The following is a 19,237-nucleotide window of genomic DNA, read 5'->3' on the forward strand; positions in this document are numbered from 1 at the left end:
TAAGGCGGGGGGCATGGAGGTGGGGGCGCAGGGTTGGAGGGAGAAAGCCATCACGTGGCTCATCACATCCAGAGATGTTAGAAGTTGAATAAGTTCATGTGTCCAATGCCCTGTTGATGAGTGGAAAAGTGGAAGAAAGACCCAACAATGGTTCTGCAAGCTGGTTCCCCTCGCCTGGTCCAAAGGCACAGATTGGAGGACATGGTAGAGAAGGGGTCCTGTGCTCTATCTAGGAAAAGGCGATGATCATCATCACTAACATAGAGGTTATTTGGGGCTTCACCTGCATTACCTGCCGTGACCCTCAGAGCAGCCCAGTGGGTAGTACTTTTCTTTGCACCAGAGTGATGAGGCTCAGGCAGGCTGATTAAGTTATCCACGGCGACACAGCTAGAAAATGGTGCACCCTAGACTTTGAATCCAAAGCCATCTAGCTGCAAAGCCTGTGTTCTTAACCACTGCCCCATCCTGTCCTTCCTCCTGGCCACACAAGGGAAAAGGAAAATGAACTCCTACTCAAAAGCGCGAGACTCCACCAAACCAGGGGGAAGGCTGGCTGCCTCTGAGAGCTCCCCCTACGGCTTGCATGAGTGAGAATCCCCAGCCAACGCAGGGCCGGGCAGAGCACAGGGGCAAGAATTCTGGGCTTGTTTTCTGATTTCCCTGGGCCACGAGGGAGGGTGGTGAGCTGGGCACAAAAGCAGGATAAAGGTAAACTTTCTGCACGTGAGAACCATCCCCCCGCCCCTCCGAGGAGCCGTGTCACACTGTATGTCACCGTCATCAAAGGGGCTGTGCGTAAACCTGAAAAACCAAACGGACCTGTCTGTAGGTGTTACTTATATCACAAGGCTACAGGTGCCTTTATTTCCACCGGGCGCTGGTGCCGGGAGCACCTGCTTTCTCTTGCCTTTGAAAGCCTCCTCTTCGGACCTAGTCAGCGCTGTCCTCACGTAAGCACCCTTTCTTTGCTTTTTTGGATGAATTGTAAGGGGTGTCAGGGCTTAGGGGCTGGGGCTGGGAGTCCGGGTCGGTGGGTCGGTCTCCAGCTCCAGGTTGCCAGCTCCCCTGCAGGTTCCATCAGTCACAGTGCCTCCCGGGAGCTGTGTGACTGGGATTTAACTGCTTGTCTGGGGGACCTGGGGGGGGCACTTCTGCCCCCACAGGCTGTGGAGCCACCCACCCCCTTCTCCACAGCCCCCACGCCTCCAGGATCACTTGACTGCACCAAGGGGAACCAGGAGAATGCAGAGAGGCACTCACTACCCTACGCCTCCTAAAGCTATCTTTAGGAAGGAAGGCTGGGTTTTACACCCCAAAAAATATTCAGCTTCAAGGAGAGCCCACCTCCCGCTGGCCAAACTCCTCCTTTCCCCATTGGCCAGCTCATAGCTCCCTCTTGATACAGAGAAAATACGCTGCCTTATTACAATTTGGGGAATTTTTTTTTTTCAGGAATTCATGTGTATGTAACAGCTTAAAAGAAACCCATTATGCCCTCTCACGCCACCTTCGTATGTAGAGAATCTTTCCAGAAAAGCAGTGCTTAGGGGTTTTCCACTGTATTCTCAGACCTTTTCCGACTCTGCGGTGTGTGAGGGTTCCTGTTCGTTCGCCCCCTGCTGGCGGCCACTGGTGGCACATGCTCCCCTCTCTAACTGAAGGCTGGGGACCCACCTTTGATTGTGCTAAGAATTTTATGAACTGGAGAGGATGTCAGAGACCCTTAGGTATACAACCTCTTCGTTTTACAGATGGGGAAACTGAGGCCTAGACAGTTAGCGTGTTCTAGAGAGACAGCTTCGTGTTTTAGTCTAGAGGCCCCGTGGAGAGGGGCGGTCTGCCCCGCAGAGTGAAGGCTTAACGCTGTGGCCTCGTGTTCTCCGCGACAATGTTTTTCGTGATTCAAGATGTTCTCCACAGGAGTTTGTGCAGTTTGGCTGTCTGTTTTTCTCACAAGTCCCCTGTATAACAACCTTTTAGGTGCATTGATGATGACTGATCCCCCCCGGAAATGAATATGTTTATTGTGCCCAGGGAATATATGTGTTGTGCCCAGGGAATATATGTATTGTGTCCTCTGCATATTTAACTAATTTAATTAAATCCTCAGGAAAGCCTGAGGATCCCGTTTTAGAGATGAGCTCAGAGAGGGTCGTGGATTTGTATGCACCACACCTCGTATGAAACAAAAATCATTTTGGCTGGCTGAGCCCTAAGACGTGGGTCCCATGTTTCTTTGCTTGTGGGGGCAGAGGTAACATTGAACCCCACCACGGGTTTGATCCAAAACCAACGAGCTTCGCATTGGAGCCCCTCGGAAACCATACGGCAGACCTCCTATGGGTCTCTGCTGCACCTTCAGAAAAACAACCAAACGCCCACCCACTGGCGAACTCCCTGAGCAAGCCGGGGAAAAATGAGGACTTTGGCAAGACATCAGCAAGGCAGTTCCCAGCCGCTCTGGTTTCTCCCAGAAGAGCAAACACTCAAGCACCCCACCCACGATCCTTTAATAGAAAGTGTCGAAACAGTCCATTGGGTTTCCCTTCATGGGTCCCTTCTTGGGGGCATCCGAAGAGTGAGAAATGGACCTGCCGGGCCCGTAGGGCTGGGGACCCGGTGAGCATTCAGGTGTCACTGAAGCATCGAAGGAGGAAAACAATTTTGCTTCCCAATGAGACTGCTCAGAGGATGGGCTCAGCGAAGACCCTTCATGGGCCCCCTTTTCCCATAGGCTGTATCCTGACGACCTGGTTCTGCCCGGTGATGTTTTGGTGCATAAACAGCCAATGCGTCGATGCTTAAGTGGGTAAAATGTTTGGTCACATGCCCAGAGTGAAGTTGATGATCTCCGCCAGGGTCAGGCAGGAATTTTCCTCCTCTGACAAACTGGCCAAGGCTGGGTGGTTTGCTCCTTCCCCTCTCGCTCCGGAAGGCTGGGCAGAGGTGCTGGTTGCGCAGGCCATGGGCACCGCACCTGCCGCTGCTGCCTCTGACTCGTGCAGGGCAAGAAGCCCCTCTGGCTGCGCGGACCCTCCCTGGGCGGACGTGGTGAGTGAGCCGGCTCTCAGGAGGGCGAGAAAGCCCCTGGAGTCAGCGGGGACTTCAGCCTCCATGCCTTCAAGGTCTCACTTTGAAAGGTACCTCCGGCCAGCCTTCCTCGTGCCTGGCAGGGAACCACCCCTGTGTGGATGTATTTGAACTTTCTCTATTTCCAAGGCAGCCAGCATGGGGACAGCATGTGGGGGGAGCGGACTCTCACAGCTGTGGGTCTGATGACGGCAGTAAGTGAGGGACCAGAGTGCCCACGGGCAGTAAGTGAGGGACCATAGTGCCCACGGGGCCTGGCTCCATACCCAGGACCCACTGCTGGAAGTAGAGGGCTCAGGAGGGAAGGGAGAAGAGGAAAGCTGGGGGCCTTCTCAGAGATAAACGTTTAACCTCTGTTTGCAGTAGTCTGATGAGCTTGCTTGACTGAAATAGCACCCGCACCTATGCATCTGTGGGTGCGGGCATGTGTTTGGGTGTCGACCCGGTCGGGTGGGTGCCTGAAGAAGCCATGGAGCCAGGGCCCGGCGTGGAGTCCACCGCTTCCGTGAGTTCATGTAGCAGAAGAGGAACTGAGGCTTGGAGAGATGCAAGAGGCATAATGGTGACTCCCAGCTCAGTGCTCTCTCCAAGATCACACGGCCGCCAGCCTCTCTGAGAACACACAGGTGCGGCCGGGGCAGCAGGCCCAGGACCCGCCCTGCATACCCTCCTTGTCGTGCTGCGGACTCTAAGTCTAGCCCAATGCTGCTCAACCTTTTTTTTTCCGGTTATTGTCCCCACTTAGGAGCTTTTTGAGATAATTTTTCTTAGTCGTCTCCCCCCTCCATGAAGTGTTAATTCCACAGAAATGCTGCAAGTCCTTAATATGCTGTGGCCCTTTGGAGGCTCATGAAACATAATAACATCGAAGATTTTTTGACACCAATCCCCCCATGGACCAAATTTTTCCCCTCTGGGGTCAATGTCACCCCCTGTTGGCGATGTATGGGCTACCTTCAGGCTGGGGCCTACCTGTCACTGGGCCTCAATGTTCTCACTGAGAAATGGGGCTCCAAAATGTTGTGGGTTCGATTCCCCATCAGGATACATGCCTAGGTTGTGGGTTCTATCCCTAGTCAGGGTGTGCATGGGAGGCAACTGATCAATATTTCTCTCTCACATCGATGTGTCCCTCTCTTCCTTTCTCTTTCTCTCTCTCCCTCTCTCCCTTTCTCCTTCTCGCTCTCTTTTGCTTCCTCTCTCTCAGTAAAATCAATAAACATATACTCGAGTGACGATTTCAAAAATTCTAAAAAAAAAGAAATCTTAAGAGCTAAAATGCTCAATTACCGCAAGGACCCTAGAGGGCCTAGGAAGCTGAGCTCCTGGGCACAAAGCAGCCATTATTCCTGAACTCACACCTGGAGCATGCTGGCGAAGGGGCCAAGGTCTTTTGTGGAGAGCCCAGAGCTAATGAAACCCTCTCCTAAAACAAACAACTTCTGCTGCTTTTATAAAAGGCATTTTCCCCCAAAGTAAGAAATGATTACAGAAGGAAAATAGCACAGTGTTCACGTGAGAGAGCCCTTTAAGGAAACTTAAAGGATGTAATTGGCCATAGAAGGAATTACCAAAGGGAATCAGATACTGCCCTGTGTCCAAAACTAGGGAAATTACAGAGCGAGTGGACCAGTGTAAGGGGGGGAAAATTCTTAAAGGAGGTAAATGTCCTATTGATCAAACATATTCCTAATTTTTATATGACTCAACTGAATTTAATGGTCGCCTTTTGAGAGCTGTTTGTCAGGTGCAGATGGAGCGCTCACTCCTGTTGTATTTTGTAGCTGGAGGGTTTCTAAGTGACTTTGCGGGCCTGGGGATGGTTTTCTCTGTTCTTCTATGTGGAGCTCACCTGGCCTTTCTCCGAGCCCACCATGAAGTCAGGTCAGGGGTGTGCCATCCTCTTCCTCAGTTTTCTGAGCCTCTGGCCCAGAAAGGCAGGGGGCCTTTTCCCCTTGAGCCCTCACTTAGGAGAATTCCCCGATGTGGATTCCAGGAAATGGAAGGGGCTTTGGGCTCCAGGGGCGCTTTCCTTTCTCATAACCCCTATCCCTTTCCAGCCTGCCTCCTGTTCAAGGTATAAAACCAGCCGATCTGTGGGAAAATCAGAGTTCGAACGCAGGCAGCCTTGACCTCTGTTTGATATGGCTCCCAGGGGGAGATCCATGAGCACGATAATCCGCCTGCAGCGTTAACCCTCTGTGGGCCTCAGAAGGAGGTTCCCCGGGGGGTCTGGCAACTCTTTGTGGACAGCACAGAAGGGGACCTGCATGTGAGGCTTTGAACTTGGTTGCTTATCTATGTCAGGAGCATGGTTCTCATGAGCATTTGATGATAATGATGATGATGATGATTTGCCAACGCCCCCAAAGAATCGGCCTTTGGTTCTGGAGCCACACAATCCCTGCCCCTCCCAGTACTGAGGTCCTACTTGGTACGTAAGAATGCGTGGGGTGTCCTGAGGGCGTCGTGACTGTGTTTTTAGAAAGGGAAGCTGATGGGCTGAGAGTTGAGGATTGGAAAACTTAAGAACTCTCTACATGCAATGTAACATTGCCACCAACTGGCCCTGTGACCTGAAGCAAGCGACACAGCTCCCTGGGCCTTAGCTTTCTCGGTTCTGGATGACAGAGCGAGGGGAGCGAGGCACTAACTCAGTACTTTCCGGCACTCATGGTACCTACAGGAGGTGAATCTGGTCGAAGGTAGGCACACTCTCACGTAAAGAGGCAGAGAGTACCTATTATAGGATTGGTGAGCCAACAGGCAAAATCCAGGCTATTGTGTAAGTACCTGCATAGCCCTTTAATACATAACCATTTAAAAATGTAAAATCATTTCTAGCTGCAGGCCATTCAAAAGCAGGAGGTGAGCTGGATTGGGCCTGCAAGTTGTCCTTTGCTAACCTCTGACTTGGGTGGTGCATGGATGAACAATTTTTAGTTAGGTGCTTATGTCTCCATTTTTACGTATGTTCAGGAATAGTGACTTTTCGTGGATAATGGTGATATCCAGTTTTCCTTTTACGTAAACGTATTTATGTTCAAACAAAAAAGGGATGATTTTGTGGAATGTACTAAGTAAATTATGGTGATGGGAGACACATGACTCGCGTCAGGAAACACTGGGCTAGATGACTGATAAGCTCCTGCCCATCTTAAATTCCCTGAGACCCAGAGCCCAGTCTCTGCTCTGACACTTACCAGCTGTGTGGTCTTGAGCTGCAGGGTCCCCTTCACAAAATGGGGGTAGAACCCCCGTATCTCATCAACATTACTTCCATAAGAAGAAAAGAGAAGTGGGGCCAACACATATTTTTAATCCATCAGGTACGAATTCTTTTTTGTCTGAATTGTGGGGACATGGGAAGCAGCAAAGAGAAACTTGAGAGATGAGACTGGTGGGCAAGAGTGCACGAGAGTGGGGGGCCCTAGGCCCATCTCTTCTGCCCCCACCCCAGCCTCGACCAGACACCATCTCCCCAGTGTCCCCACTGCTAGTGTGAGCAGGGACGAGAGCATAGCCACCAGGTCTTGACGTCACATACACAAACCTGAGTTGTCACTCAGACTCCACCCCTGCCAGCTGGGTGGTGTGGGCACGTTAGCGGGAATGTCAGAGCGTCCCCTCCTCATCCGTGATTCAGGCCCCGCCTCAGAGCTCACGTTCCGAGGAGCCCATGAGGAATGGATGGAAGTCCTGAAGTCCTCAGCCTGGAGTCCAAAGCGATTGTGTGTTACAGTCACTGGTGCTCACTCTCTTACCCAAACCCCTGGGGCAGGCGTGCTGCAGAACTGGTCAGGCACCAGAAGGTGACGGTGTACACGCAGCCGAAGACAGACCACCCCTCCCCAGGTGTCTTCTGGCTCAACTTAACCCCATCGGTGTTCCTGCCGCACACCACGTGAATATTGATCAGGCAGAATAACACACTGCAACTAGGGTTACAAAACTATATAGCATATATCTCATTTATATGTGTCTATAGTGTATAATTTTTATACATAGTCTGCACATGTATAGTGTATAGTGTATCGGGCTGGGCTGGGGCAGGAGGTGGTGCTGGCCTGGGCTGGTGACAAGACCATGCTAGGGGCCTGGAAATGCCACCCCTCACCCGTGTTGAGGTCAGGGGGCCAGGGGAGGCCTGAGTGGAAGGAAGGAAAGCACTGGAACCTCACTCACCCCGACCTGCCCAGTTCTGTGGCCTTGGAGCTCTGCTCACCTCTCGGAGCCTCATTTTGCTATTAAGTTACATATAGATGTAACATTTATGTAACAGTATATAAAACTACGTAAGATCAATTCACAACTGTTTTTTGCTCAGAAACGTTTGCACCAAAGACACACACACACACACACTTTTGGTCTCAGAGCTCTGGGATTTCAGAATTGTAGAAAAGGGTGTGCGAGTGTGCTCATTGATAGCAACTCTGGCCGTGTTTCCAGAAGCACATTGTTAGACATTATAAGCCAGAGTTCAGAGGTCAGATGTGAGTGAATAGGAAAAGTAACGAAAGAGGCAGCATTGGCTAATAAGAGCTCCCATCCTCAAATCCCCATTTTGCCACTTGCGGGTCATATTCTATGGGCAATTGTCTCAATCCTTCTGCCTCAGTTTCCTCATCTAGAAATGGTCAATCATGGAAAGCACGTAGAGGGGGGCGGAGGGGGCCTGGCTCCCAGGAGGCTGCCGGTTGCGAGTCTTTGCTGTCCTTGTTAAGCCACCGTGGCCTGCTGGGGTCCTGCAGTGGCTTCCGGCAGTCACCGTCTCCTCACAGCCTCTCCTGTCGTTGCAGGGTGATGTTGGACTCAGTGACACACAGCACCTTCCTGCCCAACGCGTCCTTCTGCGACCCCCTGATGTCCTGGACTGACCTGTTCAGCAATGAAGAGTATTATCCTGCCTTCGAGCACCAGACAGGTAGGTACACCTGGGGAGGCCCGTCTGAGCTGGGCTGGGCTGGGGCAGGAGATGGTGCTGGCCTGGGCTGGTGACAAGACCATGCTAGGGGCCTGGAAATGCCACCCCTCACCCGTGTCGAGGGCAGGGGCCCGGGGGAGGCCTGAGTGGAAGGAAGGAAAGCACTGGAACCTCACCCCGACCTGCCCAGTTCTGTGGCCTTGGGGCTCTGCTCACCTCTCGGAGCCTCATTTTGCTATTCAGTAAAATGCAGGTGATAATGGCCCATCTCCTGGAGTTACTGTATTTCAACACTAGTAGAAAGGAACCCTTAGCCTGGAGCCTAGTGTATTGTGATTGTTCCAGCCTCGGCGGTTCTAGCTAACATTTGCTGAACACTACCTGCATCAAAGAGCAACCCTATGAGAAACAAACAATTGTGATCCCCACTTTAGAGATGAGGAAACTGAGGCACGGAGAGGTTAAGTGACTTTCCCACGGTCTCACGGCTTGTTGGGTTTCATGCACATTTACTGGAGCAACTGTAGTCTTAACTATCCCACTCGGTCAGCTCATGAACGACATCACGCTGGGCCGCTGATATTAACCCTGATGTTGTTCTCTGAGAGTCTATCTCCGTTATCCCGAAAGCAAGGGTGATGAGAGTTGCTGTGAGGGTCAAGAAGCCAACGTGTGTAAAACGCGTAGCCAGGCACAAGCAAGTGCTCAGCAAATATGAGTCCTGCGGTGGCCCCCCAGGCTGCCCTCCGCGCCCTTCCTCCTCTCTCAGCCGTTTTCCCCACCGGGATGCACGGATGGGTCCCTGTGCAAATCCCACACCAAAGGGAGGCCAGCTGAGCTTTGCCCCAGAAACCCTCTAGGGCCTCTGTCCCCAGGTGCTCGGGTGACTGCACCTCACAGCAAACCTGGCTGACCGCTAGCCCTGGAAGGTGCACACCCTGCTGGGGAGGGCGGTGACGCAATTGCTGATCAACTGTCAGCCCTCAAAGGTCCTTAACCCTGTGCGCCCCGCCCAGCAGGTCCCCACTCAGGATCAGGAGACAGGGTCAGGGGGCTGCACTCTCTGAGAGGGGAGGCCAGGGAGGCCCAGCCTCTGAGGCTGCTATGAAATGTCTGCCACCCCAAGGAAGCCCTTGCCTGCAGGCCAGATGCCAGGGCTGCACAGACAGCCTGGAGGCACTTACCTACCTAATTCAGTCCCGCACCCACTCCCAACCCCGGCCCCATGCGCACAAGTGCACCCATGACACCTTGCACCCTCGTCGGCAGGGTCCAGTCATTGCATTTGAACCTGATTCACTCGGATACATATTGCAGTTCTCCTTCGGGCCTAAGAAGCACCTGGTTTCTCAGAAAGGCGCTGAGAAATGTGTCTGATTTTCTCTCCTCAATATTTGGTTAAGAGGCTAAATTTGAAGGAGGAACACGAAGGCTTTCAGGGCGCTGTCCCCTCCCCACAGGTGGCACGATGGTAGGCCAGGTCCTGTCCTTCTCTCACCCACGCATATCGCAGACCTGCCATCCTGGGGGGCCCTGCCCTGCCTGTTCTGCAATTGTGGACGTCTCTGCAGCAGCTTCTATAGTCATTGGAGCCTGGCACGACCTTTACCTCTCAAGCCTCAGTTTTCTCATCTGTAAAATGGAGTTGTAATGATGCCTCTCTCACAGAGAGTGAAGTGTATGGGACACAGTCGGGCACATGACAAGCACATGTGGTTGTTTAAAAAGGAAGGATGAAAAGGTTCTAGAGATGGAGAGTGGTGATATGGTTGCACATCAATGTGGATGCATTTAATGCCATTAAACTGAACACTCAAAAAAGGGTGGATTTTACAGTATGAATATTTTACTGCAATTTAAAAAAAAAAAAAAAGAGTTAACCTAAGTGATCACCAATGGGATTGCCAGTGCTGCTAAGACCCAGCAGTCTTAGATACTGGCTTAGCTCTCTCCTGTCTGAGGACTCTTCATTCCCATCATGCAATGAGGGGTTAGACCAGGTCATTTCTAGGATCCCTTCCAGAAGCTTCTCTGATTCCCGCATCAGGCAGTATCACAGATGTAGCCTTTGTCCTCCGTCACCCATCGAGAGAATAGGAAGGAGGCCACCCAGGCAGGAGGCCAGTGGAAATGGAACGGCCTACAGGAGCGATCCAGCTTCCTGGTGTTCCCCGGGGAGCAGCCAGCTGCAGAGCTCAGTGGGATGTCAGACCTCCCACAGGCCGAGACTGGTGGTCCCAGTGAGCGCCTGGCGCTGGGCGAGCCCCATCTGCGGGAGGAGGGCGGAGGGCCAGGGGGTGCTTCCGTCGGGTTCTCACCCAGACAGAGGACACGTGGCTTTTAAGTGTCTGCACAAGCCCACACCGAGAGGGATGTGTCAGGAGCCAGCCAGCTCCACCTCTGGACGTGGCTCTGCAGACCTGACGTGCTCAGAGGTCATCTCCTGCCTCACGGGAAGTTCATCTTGAATTCAGAGTTGTCCCAGGGGCAGCTTCCTGTTAGCTTCTGCCACTCACCAGCCCGTGCCCCACGTTTTCTCTAACATCGCTCTCCCAGCTGGGACAGCACCGGCCTCCCAGAGCTGGGGGGACGAGGACGGCAGACCCCACCCTGCAAGCGTGTAGCATAGCACCTGGCACTGGTAGACTCTCCCGGCTCATGGAAAAACAGCTTTTTCTCATCTCTCTTCCTTTTTCACTTCGAACAAAAGCAACACCAGTCTCACCCTTTCCAATGCGGAATCTTTGACAGGCTAGATGCTCTGAGACCAAAGGGAGAAAGAAATGGAGTGCCCAGCGGATGGGTGGTGTCCCCGAGAGGGCAGGGAGGGACCCTCAACCCCCGTCGGGAAGCCCGCTGCCTTCACAGCCTCCCCACGCGGCTTTAGCAGAGGGCAGCGGGGTTGGTGCTAACCAAAAGGTGACCCGCTCTTTGAAGCAGGACTTCTGGCGTCGCCGGACTGCGGGCTGGGACGGGACAATCAGATTGCAAAATACTTAGAATTTCATGAACGCACCCTGGCCCTCCCTTTGGCTCTTAGAAGAAAAGAATTGCAAATACTGGAAAATTTTATCAAAGGGATGCTGCAAATATTTCACAAGCATAGGATATTTTCAAAAGATCACTTCTCCAAGCAAATTCCAGCGGCCAAGCATCAGACGAGTCATGAAGTCTCCTGGCCTCAACCCTACGTGCTAGAGCTCCATCCTCAACCTACACACACACACGCACACGCACACACACACACACACACACACACACTCTCCCCCGATTGTCAAGGTGGCCACACCCACATGTGGTGCCCCCTGTGCTTTGGAATCTGGATTATACTCTGCAGCAGAGGTTGGGCAGCTCTGGGGATTCCTGGGAGGTTCCTTGGCAACCTGGAGTGACAGCTGAGAAGACTGGCCTCCAGCTCCTTCCTCTCCATCCCCACCCTCCAGGAAGGCTGCCGTGCTTTCATTCCCAAGGCAGTATGGCACAGTGGTTATCAGGGCGTGGCTGCAGGAGCGGGAGGAGACCTCTATGACCTTAGCTCTGCCTCTTGCTCATGTGTGACCTGGAGAAGGGACTTCACCCTCCCGTGCCTTACTTTCCTCATTTACTTTGTAAAATGGGTGGCAGGATCTGAGACAGTGCTTCTCAACCTTCTGGCCCTTTAAATACAGCTCCTCATGTTGTGGTGACCCCCAACCATAAAATTATTTTCGTTGCTACTTCATAACTGTAATGTTGCTACTGTTATGAATCGTAACGTAAATATCTGACATGCAGGATGGTCTTAGGCGACCCCTGTGAAAGGGTCGTTTGACCGCCAAAGGGGTCGCGACCCACAGGTTGAGAACCGCTGCTCTAAGACCTCACAGCATGGTGTTGAGGACAGCAGGAGAAAACGCAGAGTGAAGCAGTAACTGGCACACACTGAGCGCTCCATAAACATGTTAGCGATTGTGACCCAGTGGGAGATTTTATTTGAAGAAAGAACTTTGAAGAAAGGTGCAAAACCCACTGGTCTTAGCTATCAGCTTCCTCCCAGGTGATCAGGGAGGAAGGCATTTGGGTTCCACGGGGGCATTTCTCAGCAAGATTCACGTGCTGGGTATAGAAGCGTGAGAGCACATGCGAAAGAAAGAGTAACGATTTCTAAATCAAAAGCAGATAAATAAATACAGAATGACTGGACACCCCTGAGCACCCCCAGGGGGAGGCCTCACGTTCGCCACTGCTCCCCTATCCTACACAAGCCTGAGCCTTCTGGGCAGCCGTGGCCCCGGGACCACTCAGGGCTTGGCATTCCCTGTCCCACCTCCTAACTCCGCACACACCTCCGACCACAGCCCTTTGCTGACACCCCACCATCCCTTCTCCTCTTTTCTCCATCCAGGTCCTTACACTGCCCAGGTTTTTGGTTTTTTGTGTATTTTTCCCTCATCTCCTCATGTAAATCGTTCCACAGGCTTAGAAGGAGAGCCAAGAAGGGCTCTCGGACGGGGCTAGACCAGCTCCGGGAGGAAACCTGGAAGCAATTTATCATTTCAGGTTTCCCCGTAGAAAGTCCTTCCTTTCAGTGACAAAGCCGCAGCTGATGGTGCCCGAGCCGCCCAGTTCACGCACCGGCTGCCCTGGGCCAGAAACTCCCCCAGCTCCCTTTGCTCATCAATCATGCTAATCGTGGTCCAGCCGCCTACCTCGGCCTCCTCTGACCCCGGCTGTCTGTCTCCCCCTCCCGGTCCCTGGGCTCACTGTGTTCTGCTGTCCCTCGACAAGACTGAGGCCCGGGTAGGGAAGGCCTCATTTCCCTGACAACAAATGTAGCCCCAAAATAACAACGAATCTCAGGCAGCATATCAAAAGCTTACTATCGTCCAGATGAGCAGAGCCATGTTCTTGACATTCATCGTTTCTTCTCCTTTTCCCAGCAAACTTCCTAAGAGCTGGGCGCTATCGGGATTCCTCTTTACACAGGAGGGAAGCTGAGGTCCAGAGAGGTTAGGAAACTCTGTTAGGATTGCACAGCTAATAAGTTGAAGAGCCAGGACCACACATCAGGAAGGGCCCTCTGCCCAGCCCCAGCTCAGTGACTCCACACCGTCCTGCTCCTCCCATCGGAAGGTCCCTTTCTCTCCACGTCAGTTGGCAGAGGCTTAGAGTGGCCGGTGGGAAGCAGAGTCCGCAGGTTCACGTGGCTTCACAAACTTTCCCGCCCGTGCTCCCCATCAGCAGAGGAGAAAGGTCAAGCTCTCCGGCAGAGGATCCAGGGACCATAAATCTCTAAGCTCACGCTACTTTTGCAATACACAGACTTGGCATTCTGCTGCGTGTCTATTTCGTTGTCATTTCTAAGGAGTCAGAATCTCCCCCCAAATGTTTGTTTCAAGTGAGGCTCCAAGAAAGTCTTCAAGAAAATGAGCAGCATCGGCTCCAAAATGTCTACATAAGAAGGGCACAGGGGCAGCAATCCCTGTGGAGGAGAAGGCGAGGGGACTTGCATAACAAAAGATGGAGGTGGGGAATTAGTGGACCCACTCTCTGGCATTTCCGCTGAAGATGCACCTACGGCCTGCTCACCCCGTCACCTGCTGTCCACGGGGGGCTTAGCCCTGCCTTCCCACCCGTGTCAGAAGCATGGGTCTGGGGTATGTCCTGATCATGGAGCATTTACAAAGTCATACAGACTCACCTGTGCCCCATGTATTGAACAGCACTGGCTACCTTACTCATGTTAGCAGTACAAGGACAAATTAGCATGGTTAATAATATAATACCCTTATTTCATTAAGAAAATGAACCCAAAGCTCTGGAAGGGAACAGAGGTGCTAGCCTAAGAGAGAAATTGGTGGGATAAAGAGAGAGAGAGAGAGAGAACATGTCAGAGGTATTTGGGGAAATGCAATTAGAGTAGTGGTATGGGTAGCCCGAATGTTAGCAAGTATAAATGGGTGGCATTTAATGAGCATTTACTGCATGCCTGCCCCTATTCTAAGTTCTTTCTGTGTTTTGATTCACTTAATCCTCTCAAGAGCAGGAGAAGGAGGTCCTGTTATTCCTATTTTGCAGATAAATCCCAAAAAGGCAGGACCACTAGTGTGAGACCACATACCTTTTTGGGGAATCCAAACAGCAGGAGCCCCAGTTTCATGTTCCAGACCAGGGTTTTCACGCTGCCTTGTGGTGCTACAGAGGGGAAGTCGTCTCGTCCCTTCACCTCAACTCCCAGCAAAGCAGCACTGCTTTTCTTCCAAATAACTTCTAATTGGAAGGAAATGCTACTCAACTTACAAAAGTTGACACTCTTAGCACGCCCACTCTAAACAATGGTCTCCAAGGAGACAACTGTCCCAAAGCAGGTGAAGTTCTCCACCACAAAGTGACTTCCAGGGGGCCCCAGTCTGTGAAAGAGTCTTCCTCGGCCTTCAGGGTGTTTGTTAAAAATGAAATCACTTGCCAGCACTTAAAAAAAAATCATGCGATTTCACATAACACTCTGGACCTGGCACCACAGGGCCCACCTTCCCGCATGGCACGTCTCAACCTCCCCACATGGGACCCTTCAGGCATGGACATTACCTGCTGGCTCTGTGGGCATCTGAGCATGCCAGCCCCGCTCCGAAAGCTCGAGTCCTCCTTCTAAATGCATGTGCATCCCAGGCTATCGCATCCTGGTCGGAATGCCTCCAGAATTGTCCCTGTTACGTCCCGAGTTCTTCTTCCCAACGCAGCTGGCCCTTACACAGTGTCCTGACCTGCCTCTGACTTCCGAGGAGCTGGCCAGCCTGTACTCAGCAGTGGCCTGTGGCCATTTGGATGAAGGCTACCGGGCACTGGATGCCATCCGTCTCTAACCGGTAGATGTACGCAGAGGGCCTCAGACCTCAGCTTCTCCAAACAGCTTAGATTATTTTATGAATGGCAGGCGCATGAAGGAAATCGCTTTATATTTTCAAACGATACAACTTATTAAAGATAACATGTTCTGTGAGTGTATTACCCTTTTTTTTTTTTTTCAGCCCTGAGTTTATCTCTTCCAAGTAGCCAAAGGGCAAAGCGTCTGCTTCAGGTCCTTCCCTGGGGTTGCAAACATTGTCATCACCAGTCTCTCCACCCTTTTTCTGATTTTTCAAACCTAGATGATATATCTAATACCTGCCATCATCCAAATCCTTCTTGGTTAGACTTCAAGGTGTGTATCCGGTTTGGTCCTCCCCAACCAAAGTGATAGGATGCAAAATTCCCACAGCCAAGGAGATCAGGGTTAGCGTGGGGGCTGGCTCCCTTCCTGACCAGCTGTGCAGTTTTATTCAAAGCCATCAAACCTCCCAGAGCCTCAGTGTCCTCGCCATAAAGTGGAGGTAACAATCACTGGCCCTTTGGCCAGCCAGTTACCCTCACTGAGCACCCACGGTGGGCGAAGCCAGGCCCCCACACCTCTGATCCTGGGTGAGCCAAGCAGAGGTGAGGCAAGCAGAGGGGACCCCACCTCCTGGGGCTCACCACGGTCTGGAGAGAGAGCGAGGGGGGTGTATCCTCATGAGAAGGGCACCTGAGGGGGCTGTGCAGGGAGGGAAGCCTGGCTGAGAGGGGGTCTGCGCTGTGGCCTTGAGGAGGAGCAGGAAGTAGAAGAAGGCAGATGGGGGCCTCGTCCTGAGCAAGCGAGGCGCCTGTGGAAAGGTGCTGAGCTGGGGGCAACCTGAGGGAGCAATGGGGCCTCCTCACCCCTGCCAGCCTCACCGCCGCGGCCTCAGCATGGTATACCAGGACAGGACCGCGAGGCACACCACAGCCCAGAAGCGCCCCAGGCCCCCGAGAAGAGCATTTTCCTCTCAGCTCCGGGGCTGTCCTGGCCCTGGCTTCCCTCCAGGCCGAGCAGCACACAAAGCCGGCTCTGTGGCCAGATGCAGGGGAGCGCTGAGGAGGGAGCCCTGCCAGCAACACCTCCCGGGTGTCAGTGCCCACCCACCCCACCCAGGCATTTCTCCGAACCCTTAGCTTGGCTTCCAGAAACAACATGGCCCTCTCCAAGCGCCAAAGAAAATAATGAGGGGGTGGAGGCGGAGGGGGGAGGGCATGGAGGCTCGGAGAACCCTTTCCATGAAAAGCAGCAGCAAGCTGTGTCCTCCACCTGCAGGGCACCTCTGTCAGCTCTCAGCTCGGGACCACGGCTGGGAGAATGTCGGGCTCATAAAAATCTCTCGTCAGAACACCAGGCAAGCAAAGGGCCCTTCTTAGGTTGGCTCAAGTCAGAAATGAGCGGACAGAAAGCACACAGAGACTCAGGAGTGGCCGCACCATTGTCCCAGGAGACCCTGCTGGCCACCAGGCACACCCCACTGGCCAGGAAGCCAGCTCCAGCCAGCAGCCAGGGGGCCAGAGAGGCAGTGCCAGCAGGCCCTCACTCTCCCCACCCAGGCATAGCGGGCATAGAGGCGGTGACATTCGCCTCAGCCACCTGGCACGGTATCCAGCCTTTGAGCCACTTGCACATCGAATTCAGATGAAAAATTATAAATACATCAAAAAATTTATTAAGTTTGACTGCCCCTCGATCCACTCTAGGGGAGGAAAATCAATTTCTGGAAGGACTAAGAGCTTTAAGGGGAGCTTCCATTTCCATCTTCTGAAATGCCCAATCCTACCTATTTGGGGGGGTTTGAGGAACTTGAGAAGCTGGCATGGGGGTGTCGGGGAGCGGTATACCTCCCAGGGCAGAGAATCCATCCTCTGCCTCGGGTCAGAGGCTCCAGGCCTCCCCTGGGGACAGTGGCAGCCAACGCAGCATTTAAGGAAGGAATCAGACAGCCTCACTGCCATTAGCTCCGCAGACTAACTCGTGAGTGACCCTTTCTGTCGTCCCCGTGACCTGGGCCGTCAGCGGTGTTGTACTCTGCTCCCCGCCTCTCTCCACGGGCCTTCTTATTCTCTCTGGCTCCCCAACTGCCTCCCCCCTCGCTCCCTGTTTCATCTCTTCTCTGCGCTGAGCCTGTGAGGACCAGGGTGATGGAATGGGAAGAGTAACGGCTTTCAAGTTCAGACTGGGGTTCAAACTCTAGCTCTGCCACACACTGGCTGTGGGATCGCAGGCAAGTCCTCCACGACCCTCAGCTTCCTCATCTGTGACCTCCCAGGGGACAGGGACCAAACTCTTCTTTACCATGACTCCTTCCCACATGAGTTCTTGCTTTGCATAGAGCAGGTGTTCGATGATCATCTTAATAGAGGCACTAAACTCTCCCAGGCTCCGTTCTAAGTGCTTTTATATAGATTCACTCATCTGATCCACAGAACAGCTCTAGGATGCAGGCGCCGCCATTCTCCCCATCTTACCAGGGAGGAAGCCAGGGCTCGTTGTGGAATGAATGGCCGCATGAATGAGTACGATGGCGATCGCGAGAATTATTTATGTCCAAGAGCCTGACCGGGTACTGGTACCTCACCTCTTCCATATCCTGTGTCCGCCACCCTTTCTGTTTCTCTGGCATTGTACCCCAGGCCAGGCACCAGAGGATGGCGCCCCCTCTGTCTGAGTGTGTACGGGGGTCCTCTGAAGGAGGGAAGGGGCACTGGTCTTAGGACAGAATTTCTTTAAAACACCCTAGCAGCGGTTCTCAACCTGTGGGTCGCGACCCCTGAAAAATACATCCTGCATATCAGATATTTACATTACGATGCATAACAGTAGCAAAATTACAGTGATGAAGTAGCAACGAAAATAATTTCATGGTTGGGGGTCACCACAACGTGAGGAACTGTATTAAAGGGTCGCGGCATTAGGAAGGTTGAGAACCACCGCGAAACAACACTGCAACCAATCCCCCCTTTCCTCCAGAGAAATCTGTTATGGAGACCCACAGTCTTCTGATCTCTGGGCAACGTCTCACCAGCCCTCGGCCCCTGCCTCCAGGTGGCCAGAGGCCGTGCACAGACCAGGAGTGAGTGTTGGCAACTGTGCATAAGAGCAGAGCGAATCAAATCAGCTTCAGAGGGGGCCCGGCACACAGGAGGCATTTAGCAACTATTGGACGGATGGGTAGTTTCCTGTGTGCCACACAGCCTCTATGTGTTAATCCCACCTGCAAACGGCCCCATGTGTTGGGCACATAATCCTCATTTTACAGATGAGGACACTGAGGCTTAAGTTGCCATGGACCTGGCCCCAGTGGGAAGCGACAGAACCAGGATTCGGACCAGGCCTGTCAGGCTCCAAAGCCTGTGATCTTGACACCATGTCGTCTGACACGGAATCACTGAAGGGCCTTGTTCTTTCCTTCCCCCTCTAACTCCCCTCTTTCTAGGCACCCAACTAGGCCTGGACACTCCCAAGCCACAGTGCCCCTGTCCATCCCTCTTCTGCCCTCATGTCCACCCGCAGGATGCAGTCCCCTCCGGTTTTTACTGCAGAATGGAAGGTGGCCAGGGCCCCAGCAGAACCCATCCCCACCCCCCACCCCCCGCCAGGGCTGGAGCTGCTTCCAACTCGTGGGCAAGGGATGAGGATGCTGATGTACCTGGGGCCGCCTTCGGGGACCTTCCCAGGGCTCTCCCAGGGGCATCGTCCCTCACTTCTCTCTCCTCCGGTGCAGCCTGCGACTCCTACTGGACGTCCGTCCACCCCGAGTACTGGACGAAGCGCCACGTCTGGGAATGGCTCCAGTTCTGCTGCGACCAGTACAAGCTGGACACCAACTGCATCTCCTTCTGCCACTTCAACGTCAGCGGCCTGCAGCTGTGCAGCATGACCCAGGAGGAGTTCGTGGAGGCAGCGGGCCTCTGCGGGGAGTACCTGTACTTCATCCTCCAGAACATCCGCTCCCAAGGTCGGTGCCTGGAGGGTGGGGCGGCGGCCGGGACCACAGGACCCGTCAGGTCCCTCCCTGCCGTGGGACTCCCAGCGCAAACCTCCCTCACTGGCACTTTCTGTTCGGCCAAATCCCGTTAACCAAAACCTCTCGGAAACCGGAAGCTCTAGAATGCTGGGATCTGAGGTTGTAGGTAGACGGGAGCAGGATACAGGAAGGCAAGTTGGGTACATTTTTCAAAAGAAAAAGGGAAATTGAAAATAGCATTCAGGGACCACCCGGGCTATCCAACAAAATAATGTATTATGTTCAAAAAGATTGGCAGCTATCGCCTGGCTGGCGTGGCTCAACCTACGAATGTCGACCTATGAGCCAGGAAGTCATGGTTCTGGTCACAGGGCACATGCCCAGGTTGCGGGCTTGATCC

General features: G+C 53.1%; 1 protein-coding gene across 4 annotated transcripts in view; it reads left to right on the plus strand.

Annotated features, from left to right (window-relative positions):
• The first annotated feature begins 803 nt into the window (after positions 1-803).
• ELF5 (E74-like factor 5 (ets domain transcription factor)) overlaps positions 804-19,237 on the plus strand; it is a 25,693-nt gene continuing 7,259 nt past the window's right edge. Inside the window, exons 1-3 of one of the 4 annotated variants that reach the window (XM_006756116.2) lie at positions 804-953; positions 7,893-8,017; positions 18,595-18,828. In XM_006756116.2, coding sequence (XP_006756179.1) covers positions 7,897-8,017; positions 18,595-18,828 — 355 coding nt within the window. In that variant the 5' untranslated portion in view covers positions 804-953; positions 7,893-7,896. The other 3 variants (XM_006756115.2, XM_006756114.2, XM_006756113.2) reach the window with 3 other exon arrangements.

Source organism: Myotis davidii, unplaced genomic scaffold, assembly GCF_000327345.1.
Source record: "Myotis davidii unplaced genomic scaffold, ASM32734v1 scaffold94, whole genome shotgun sequence".
Taxonomy (NCBI): domain Eukaryota; kingdom Metazoa; phylum Chordata; class Mammalia; order Chiroptera; family Vespertilionidae; genus Myotis; species Myotis davidii.